At 29.7% G+C, this 10,275-nt stretch overlaps 1 protein-coding gene across 1 annotated transcript in view; it reads left to right on the top strand.

The window, feature by feature from the left end:
* The first annotated feature begins 7,846 nt into the window (after nucleotides 1–7,846).
* Nucleotides 7,847–10,275, top strand: part of LOC107455853 (F-box only protein 27) — a 17,956-nt gene continuing 15,527 nt past the window's right edge. The window contains exon 1 of the mRNA XM_016073568.3: nucleotides 7,847–8,349. Within this exon, the coding sequence (XP_015929054.1) occupies nucleotides 8,022–8,349 (328 nt within the window). The 5' untranslated portion in view covers nucleotides 7,847–8,021. The remainder of the gene's footprint in view (nucleotides 8,350–10,275) is intronic.

Here is a 10,275-nt window from a genome sequence, read left to right as displayed (position 1 = left end):
GCATCTCCCGAAGAGAGCGGTGAAGGGAATCCCAGCCCTCGAACAAAGGTTCGGACCCTCCCCCTAGGAAGTGACGTTTTGTGTCGATAGTTATAAGAAAGTGATCAATGGCTTTTGTTTATCCTTTAATCGTTCTCCTTTATTTATGAACGAGGATAAAGGGTCATGTATTGACATAGGCGCCTCAATAACCCCAGGCTAAAGTAGCCACCGTGACTTCGCTTGGGGGTCGTGACCTCCATCCCAGAGTTTACAGCGTTCTTTCAGAAAGAGAATGTATTCTTCTTTCATTTTGACAGTTACATACATAGTCTAAAATAAATATCTACATATTTTAATCTCTGATCTTTCTTCAAGAATGTAATATGTAATACTCGTTTTAAACTTGCTTGCATTATTGTATTAATATTAGAGAATCGATTCACTTATAACTAAATTTACTAACAGTTTGCCAAAAAAAAAGAAATAATCTTAAAATAAAAAATAATGCATCAAATAATACAAATCAATAATACAAATCAAAAACATCTTTATTTATTACCTTTTCTAAAAATCATACTTTGAATGTTGTTTTAAATAAATGTAATTGAGTCATTCAGAAATTTTATCACTAGATTATGAAACTTCAGAAATTATATGTATATTATCGAGAGCTTATAGATTTAAAGAACTAATGATTAATAAGGGTTATTTAATTTCACAAAATTTTGCAATTTTCTATTTTTACTTATTTTATTATTTATAAAATTTTTATTATATTTATGATTACTTTATTACCTTCTATTACTTATAATTATTTTATTTTTTTTAATATTTGCAATTGATAAAATGTGTAGCTTTATACTTTATACCACTAAAATCTTTTAGTTTTAAAGCTACAATAAGTATCAAAATAACGCGCAATAAATAAGCTTTAATAAATAGGTAGAATGCATGAAAAAAACCTTAAACTAGCATTTTTTAAATAATTGTTAGTTTAAATAATCTGAAAAAAAATTTGCATTACAATTTTAAAAGAAACTGCTTTTTCAATTTTTCACTTTCTTTTTTGTTATGATTCCTCTTTTTTTTTCGCAATTGCAAACTTATACTTTATTATTTATTTATCGAATATATTTTGGTATTATAGATATAAGAGTAAAAATATCTTTTTGTCTTAGAAAATAAAAGTTGAAATTTTCGCATTTTAAAGTATGAACAGAAAAATAAAAAAAAATAATAAAAATGTTTCTTAATTATGCACTTAAATTTAACTGCAACTTAATAATTCAAAAACGATTATATCGAAAAAATTTCCACTCTTCATATTCCATGCTTTTTATTACCCACTTGTATTCTACCCAACTCAAAAGACAAATGAAAATAAATGAAATTATGCTTCTTAATTATGCATCTGAACTAATCAACTACTTTATAAAAATTACAAAACCGGTCATATTCTAAAAGCTTCAATTCTTTCAAATCTCTGATAGAAAATTGCATCGTATATAATATAAATAAGACAGGGGCGTACGCAAGGGAGGGGTTTAGGGGTTTAAACACCCCCCCTTGAGCTCAGACAAAATGGCAAAAATAAAAATTTTAGTAGAAATTATGGGGGCTATTATTTTTTAAGACTATATATATTTTTTTGTCTTATGCTTACTTTTTTTTCTCACGGTATTTCTCACTGAAAGAACATTTACTATAATATAAAGTTGTACTTTTGAAACCAAATTCGCGTGATACTGTTACGGGCTGGTTCCTTTCCGTCCTGCCAGTCGCGATAGTTTTCGAGATTGGCAGTCAGTCTTTCGCGAGGTCTTTACGCGATGATTCAGGAATCCTAGACGTTCTGTCGTCTTAGAGACAATTCGAAACTTTTGGAGATGCGGTGAAAAATTAGATAAAAGGGGGAACAGAGTACAGTGGAGTTAGTTACGCCCTGAAACCAATAATAGGAGCTCACTCCAAATTAAAACAGAAAACAAAACGCACATTATATCTACATTGCATTAGGCCCATTGTCAGTTACGCCTCCCCAGCATGGAGCGCGACTACGGATACCCAGAAGAAAAAACTCCTCATATTTGAGAATAAGATTCTTAGGAAAATGACTGGAGCTCCCTGGTATATAAATATGCGGTACCTTAGGGATGACCTAAAACTAGACAACATAAATGAGCACATTGTTAAGCTGAGTGCTTCATTCTTTAAAGATGCCATTAATTGCAGCACTTGCGATTATAAGGACCTATTTAATTTTGACCTAGTCAATAACAACACCAAATACAGCCCGGCGACTGCGTTCTTCCTGTCGGACGGGGTACTATCAAGCAAATTTTGTAAATAAGCTGTATATATTTTTCCCTTCCCTGTATATATTTTTATTCACTATTACTGATTTCATTTTTATTCGCACTTATCTTAATTGTATATATTACTCAAGACTGTTCCCGGGGAGCAACCTGCGAAAGCTGCGGGGGAAGCAGGTCTCCGGGACTTAGGGCTAACCCCCAACCCCTTCTCGTTATTTTCATTGATACGTTCTTACGTAATTTTTAATTATTTCTCACTCAGATGGATGAGCAAAAGCCGCAGCCTGCGGCTGGTACTTAGTTTCAATTTTAATATAGGTATAGGTATAGTGGAGTTAGTTAGTCAGACTAAGAGTTATCACTGCCGCTAGTCTTTCGGAGCTCGGAGCTAAATCTGCTTCGTTTTGTCTTAACTAAAAGTTAATTCAATCGCCGAACCCGTCGTCGCCACTATTTCGACTACTAAAGAAATCATTAACAATACCATTGGAGATACTGTGCTCGTTGAAGTTATTCATTCCATGTCGAAACTTTGAGATCGTAGCATAGCGGATATTTCTATGCCAATAAATCTATGTATATATTTGTTGTTCTTGGATATTTAGGATGCCAAAACACAAGAATTTAACAATTTTTAATCATTTTGAGAAAAAATCACGACCTGAAATTAGTGTGGTGACAGCATCTGGTACCAATGTAAGTTTTTCTATTGAACAGAAATGTTATACTTCCGTTGAAGAAAACGTTTCTAGTATAACAAAATCTGATGAATGTGAAAGTGGCCCTCAAAGTGTTACTACCCATAGGACATTGGACTTTTTTCAGAAGATATGTTACATGCGAGAAGATGTTCTTCAACTATGTTCTTCAACTTAAAAAATCAAATCAAAATTTAACTAAACAATGCTGTCTAAATAAAAACTAAAAATTGTTAGCTGTCTAAATTAGGGAAATAATAGTGCTTTATTATCTACTCGAATTTCTTTTAGTAATTTCAGAAAATTATGAACACCCCCCTCGAAAAAATTCTGCGTACGCCACTGAAATAAGAATTACTATAAATTGTATACTTATTTTTAATCCGCTATGCAATTTTCTATCAGAGATTTGAAAGAACTGGAGCTTTTAGAATATGATCGGTTTTGTAATTTTTATAAAGTAGTTGATTAGTTTAGATGCATAATTAAGAAGCATAATTTCATTTATTTTCACTTGTCTTTTGAGTTGGGTAGAATACAAGTGGGTAATAAAAAGCATGGAATATGAAGAGCGGAAATTTTTTCGATATAATCGTTTTTGAATTATTAAGTTGTAGTTAAATTTAGATGCATAATTAAGAAGCATTTTTATCATTTTTTTTATTTTTCTGTTCATACTTTAAAATGCGAAAACTTCATCTTTTATTTTCTAAGACAAAAAGATATTTTTACTTCTTATATCTATATATCTTATATCTATTATCTTATATCTATAATGCCAAAATATATTCGACAATTTATTTTTTGAAAAATTATGTATTATTTTTAGGAATAAAATTTGCTAAGATTAAGATTAAAAAACTTCTAAAATCCCCTTTTTTAAATTTTTTTTGTTAGAAATAGCATTAAAAAAGCAGTTGAATAAGAAAGCGTTTTAGAGTTATTTCTTAATCTTCTGTTTGACATTTGATCTTTTTAAAATAATTACTCCTTTAATAAAATGGTAAATAACAAATTTTAGGGTGGAAAAAAAAACTTAATCATTACTTTCTTTTCTGTTTTGAGATTCTCCATTAAGTATCAGCTAAGTTACTCTAAAGATATTCACTTATATTTATTTCTTATTATTAAACTAGCGTTATTATGTTTTTATTGAAATAATACTTTAAATTATCTTAATGTATGCGATTAATTCTACTTCAAAAAGTTTTTTTCGAATTTATGCGACGTGTAAAAAGAGAGAATTTCTTTTGAATTGCTTTAGCATAATTCATTTATATACAGAATGGTAAATCATAAGAAAAAAATATCCTGCGTCAATCAGAAAAACAATTGAGAGAATTTTGTTATTAAAAATGTGTGCAACGAAAACTAGTTGATATTTGCATCGAGCTAAACTACTAACAAGAATTTGTAATAAAAAAAAAATCACGAATAATCCTTATGGCTAGACCATTTTCCATTGCTGTACAATGGAAATGTATAACTAAAAGGTCTAACTCCCAAAAGTTCTAACAAAGTTCTCACGACTTGGCACCTTTGTCTTCTGAGTTGGATTCCATATAAGAGCGTAATAAAAAGACCGGAATATAAAGAAAGAAAACTTTTTTAATAAAATTGTTTTTGAATTAATTGTTTTAAAGTTGCTGATAAATTAAGATGCATAATTAAGAAACCTTTTTTTATTATTTATTTCCTTAATTTTCCTGTTCTCAATATTCCAAGAAAAAATTATTTATATTTCTAGTCTTATAATTATGACATCGAAATATACTCGAAAATTTGTTTTTTGAAAATTATGTAGTATTTTAAGAAAAAAAAATTTTTAAAATAAACATTAAAAAAAATTTTAAAAAAATCACGTTGTTTTAAATATTTTGTTTAAAAATTGTACTAAAAAAATTCTAGACTAAAGAAAACTTTTTAGTTATTTCTTAAACTGTTGTTTGACATTTGAATTTTTGAAAATACTTATTGTTAGTATTACAAATTTTAGGGAGAGAAAAAAACCAAGCATAATTGTTTTCTCTGTTAATTATTTTTAAATATTAGCTAAGTTTTAATAATTTGCTAAGTATTATTAATTTTTAAATATTAACTAATATATTCTGTTTTACCTGTATTCATTGGTAATTATTATACTAGTTTTTTTTGGTATTATTCGAATAATATTTTAAGTTATCCTCATTGATGCAATTAATTCTAATTCAAAAAGTCTCTTGCAAATTTATGTGGCACTTAAAACAAATATTTTTCCGAATTACTTTTTCATAATTTATTTACATACACAATGGTAAATGATAATGCAAAAAAAATAAAATCCAGCATCAAATATAAAAACAATTGAGGATATTTTGAAATTGAAAATGTGTTTAATTGAAAGTATTAAAAATACTTGTAACGAGTTAAACTTTAAAAACGAATTTGTGATATAAAAAAAATCACGAACTGCCCTTATGGTTAGAACGACAATAGTGAAATTGTGCAACTAATTACTCTAGCATGAAATTCTTAAATAAAGTACAACTACTTGGCATCCTTGTCTTCTGAGTTGGGTTTAATGTAAGAGAATAATAAAAGGCAAAAAATTAATTGCAGAGAATTTTTTTCCAAATCTAGTTCAATATAACACAACGATTGAAAATACCATTTTCAAAAAAGAGATAAATTATTAAATTTGAAAAATAAATATTGCATTGTTCGAGTTGCGAATTGTAATTTATTATAAAAAATATTATAAAAGAGAAGAAAATAATGCTTTTTTGAAAAAATAACTTGCAATTATTAAAGTGTATAAGTTTGCAATTGCGAAAAAAAAAAAGAGGAATCATAACAAAAAAGAAAGTGAAAAATTGAAAAAGCAGTTTTTTTTAAAATTGTAATGCAAATTTTTTTTCAGATTATTTAAACTAACAATTATTTAAAAAATGCTAGTTTAAAGTTTATTTCATGCATTCTACCTATTTATTAAAGCTTATTTATTGCGCGTTATTTTGATACTTATTGTAGCTTTAAAACTAAAAGATTTTAGTGGTATAAAGTATAAAGCTACACATTTTATCAATTGCAAATATTAAAAAGAAAATAATAATTATAAATAATAGAAGGTAATAAAGTAATCATAAATATAATAAAAATTTTATAAATAATAAAATAAGTAAAAATAGAAAATTGCAAAATTTTGTGAAATTAAATAACCCTTATTAATCATTAGTTCTTTAAATCTAAAAGCTCTCGATAATATACATATAATTTCTGAAGTTTCATAATCTAGTGATAAAATTTCTGAATGACTCAATTACATTTATTTAAAACAACATTCAAAGTATGATTTTTAGAAAAGGTAATAAATAAAGATGTTTTTGATTTGCATTATTGATTTGTACTATTTGATGTATTATTTTTTATTTTAAGATTATTTCTTTTTTTTGGCAAACTGTTAGTAAATATAGTTATAAGTGAATCGATTCTCTAATATTAATACAATAATGCAAACAAGTTTAAAACGAGTATTACATATTAAATTCTTGAAGAAAGATTAGAGATTAAAATATGTAGATATTTATTTTAGACTATGTATGTAATTGTCAAAATGAAAGAAGAATACATTCTCTTTCTGAAAGAACACTGTAAACTCTGGGATGGAGGTCACGACCCCCAAGCGAAGGGAGAACGATTAAAGGATAAACAAAAGTCATTGGTCACTTTCTTATAACTATCGATACAAAACGTCACTTCCTAGGGGGAGGGTCCGAACCTTTGTTTGAGGGCTGGGATTCCCTTCACCGCTCTCTTCGGGAGTTGCGAGGTTTGGATTTTGTTTTACTATCGGACGGAGGACGTCCTCCTACTTCCTCAGGAGGAAGTGAACATTTGCGTCGACGATCACCTCCGGAATACGGACAGTTAGGGCTTTGTATCAATTTGCACAATTGTAATTGCAATTGTCAGGAGGAATTTAGTTTTTTGCCAGGCGATTAGAAGTTTAAGGTTTTGGGAGCTGATATGGGGACGATTGTCCTGGGATCCATCAAGGTGATGAAAAGAAATTAATTATTTACACCTCTTTCATGCACTGAGCTCCTCATTGAGAGGTTCTTCTCTAGAAGATGGATTGCTGATAGTTTCAGCTTCAACATTTTCAACAAATCTATCCAAGGTATTCAAAAGCCTTTGAATTCTCAGCCAGCATTTCTCTATCGACATGACCCTTCACTATCACTTCAGAGCGTTAAAACAAAAATTCTTAAAGACACTTTCTTTGTTTCACTACGCCTCTAGCACACGGTGGGGTTCTGAATCAGATCACCTGCTCCGAATTGTCAACTGTTGTGTCAGGAGTGTCCCTCATTCCAGAATGTTCGTAAAGAACTTCGTCAGTCCTCAAAATCTAGCATTTACCGATATCGTGAAGTCCTTCCGTCCTCGGACTATGGAACAAACCGTTTCTGATTTTTTACTCAAACCATAAGGTTCATTAATTAATAGTCCCGTAGTGGACTGATCGTTAAGACACGGTTCCCAGCAGATCACTGAAGTCAAGTATCACTGGCTGCGGTCAGTGTGTGGGTGGGTGACCACTTGAATCAGTCTGCGTAGGGACCGAGGGTGTGCGGTATTGGCCCTCGTTAAACTGTTCTACCGTAAAGTTCTCGACGTCACGTGTAGGTCGTCGGGCTACCGAAGCAGGGGTGCCATCCCCTCAGCAGAGGATCAAAATTGTGATGGCATGTGTTCGGATCATCCTCAGGGATGTTTCCCAGACCGTCGCCAATAGTGCGACGTAAATTAACAGCAACAACAATTAATTAATATGCAGAGCTATAAGCCAACGCAGAGTGCTCGTTGCACTCTCTACAATTCATACTCTACATCAATACGAAAGTGAAATCTAAAGTTCACTTTTTAAGTGTCAATATAAAGTAGAAATTACACGTACGAAATTATTAAATATATGTAAAAAATTTCCTTATTTTAGGTTTTACCAAAGTATTTTTGAACAATTAATTGTTATAGTGTGTGAAATATGGGTTCATCTGTATCAAGAAAAAATGCGTCTTGTCATGAGGGGGAAGAAAATACGGAAATGTTTTGTAATTTCGAAATACCTGATGATTTGCTAATTGACGTTTTGTCGTTTGTACCATCCAATGATTTGATCACTCATTGCCGATTAGTTTGTAAGTTATGGAAAGAAATTATTGATGGGCATGGACTGTGGAAAATTAAATGCGAACGTGAAAAGAAATATTTCCCATCACTTAAATTTGAAAAGATACCTCTTCATTACTATCGAATGATATATATTCACAATCCTTATGGAATAAATCTCATTCAAAATCCATCTGGTGAAAGTAAGCATTTTGAAATGAAAACTTGTGTAAATAAAATAAAACATGCATAAATATTGAAAAACGTGAGAAAAAATACTTGAGTTTTTGAGATGACAAGCGTCAAAAATCTAGGATAATACATCTGCTTTTTAAGCTGATTTAAATTATTAATGTAGTATCTAATCAGGGGTCTGTTTAGAAAAAATTTAGGTCCGTTAACGGACCCTTCACAAAAAATCTTTTCATAAAAAAGGACCCTTCACAAAATATTTTAACTTAAAAACGGACCCTTCACAAAATAATTTTTATCTTTTAATCGGACCCTTCACAAATTTGTTTATCTTCATTATTGTTTTATGAATCAAATAAACCCTTCCCAGGAGGGGGGGGGGGAGAGAAAGACAGATGTAAAGGAACCAAGTTTTGTATTCGGCAGACGCTTCTTCCATTATTCGTCTGAAATGAATATTCTGCGTTCAGCAGTATAGGCTAAATACCAAATATTTGTATGTTGCATCTTGAATTAGTAGCAGCAATTGCTGTTTAATTTTTAAAAGTTAATTTTTTTTATTAATAATTTTACAGTGTTGAGCATAATCTTGTATGCCTTTACAATTTAAAAACTCCTTGAAAATTTTTTTTGAAGTAACAGGACCTTATTTGCTGACATTCACAAAAGCAGGACCATGGTTGAAAGAATGTGACTTAACGTTTATTTTATATTCACAAATTACGAGTAATTTTTTCACAATTTTACAAAGGCGGACCTGTCGCAAAATGTCTGGATAGACCCCTGCTAATTGATATTTTCATATTGTTTCCCGTTTTAAAAAACCAAAATAAAAAAGGCTAATGATTTCTGTCTCAGTACCTACGTGAAAATAATCACCAGATATGAGTAATATATATGTGAATGCTGTTTGGGGAAATACTTTCGTATTAGTAATAAAAAAAACAGTCAAAATTCGATTTTTCTTATCTGGCAGAGATTGATATCAGATTTTTTTTCTCTGCTTTGGGCAGCCGCATCTTTCCCATGGTTACGTTATTGTATTTAACCTTCAGGTATGCTGGTTTCAAATGCAATTTAAAACTACATTTGTATGATTTAAAATCACACACATTGTGATTGGTATTTACGTGATTTAGGACAGGGCATCTTGTTTTCTTGACAGGGCATCTTGTTCTCCTTTCATGATTTCATATCTAATAATGCATTTCTTTTACACGCAATTTAAAAACCACTATTGTGATTTGTGTTTAAATTAGTTAAAAATTATATATCAGAATTCATATTCATGTTTTTAAAATCAAACATCAAGGTCCGTATTCACGCAATTTTTGAATAAATATGGAGATTCATATTCGCATGATTTAAAAATCACATTTTGAGTCACACAATTTAAATAATTAAATAAAATCTCACATTGATATTTTCATTAAATTGTTGATTACATTCCATGGATAAATGCTTCCCATATACACTTTTTTCTTGCTCAAATTTTAGGTATGTTTTCATTTACATAAAGTGTTTTTAAGTGAATTAGATACCTAATTCCAGGGTTTGAAAAAACCCAACCCACCTGGGTTTTATTGAAAAAACCCGGGGAAAATTGGGTTTTATTTGAAAAAACCCGGGGAAAATTGGGTTTTTTCATTTAGTGCTCATAAATTTTACTGTGAAAATATTTTTATTTATTAAATAGTGTTGTATAAGTAAACACTAAAATTTCATCTGACTTTTACCTGTAATAAAATTAAACTGGAATAAATATTTAATGGTCTTCCATGTTTTTATAATACGATTAACAGAAAGTGAAATTAAAATTACGTATAATTATAAAGAGTATCAGTTATTTGCCCCTTTTTTCAAATATTTAGATAAATATATGCATTTTTAGATACATTTTAACTTTATAGTTTCAAAAGACAAATTAATCTTAAAAT

The sequence above is a fragment of the Parasteatoda tepidariorum genome, chromosome 7, assembly GCF_043381705.1.
Source record: "Parasteatoda tepidariorum isolate YZ-2023 chromosome 7, CAS_Ptep_4.0, whole genome shotgun sequence".
NCBI classification, from domain to species: Eukaryota; Metazoa; Arthropoda; class Arachnida; order Araneae; family Theridiidae; genus Parasteatoda; species Parasteatoda tepidariorum.
The sequence above is the reverse complement of the archived record's forward strand: the minus strand, read 5'-3'. Positions and strand labels throughout refer to the sequence as shown.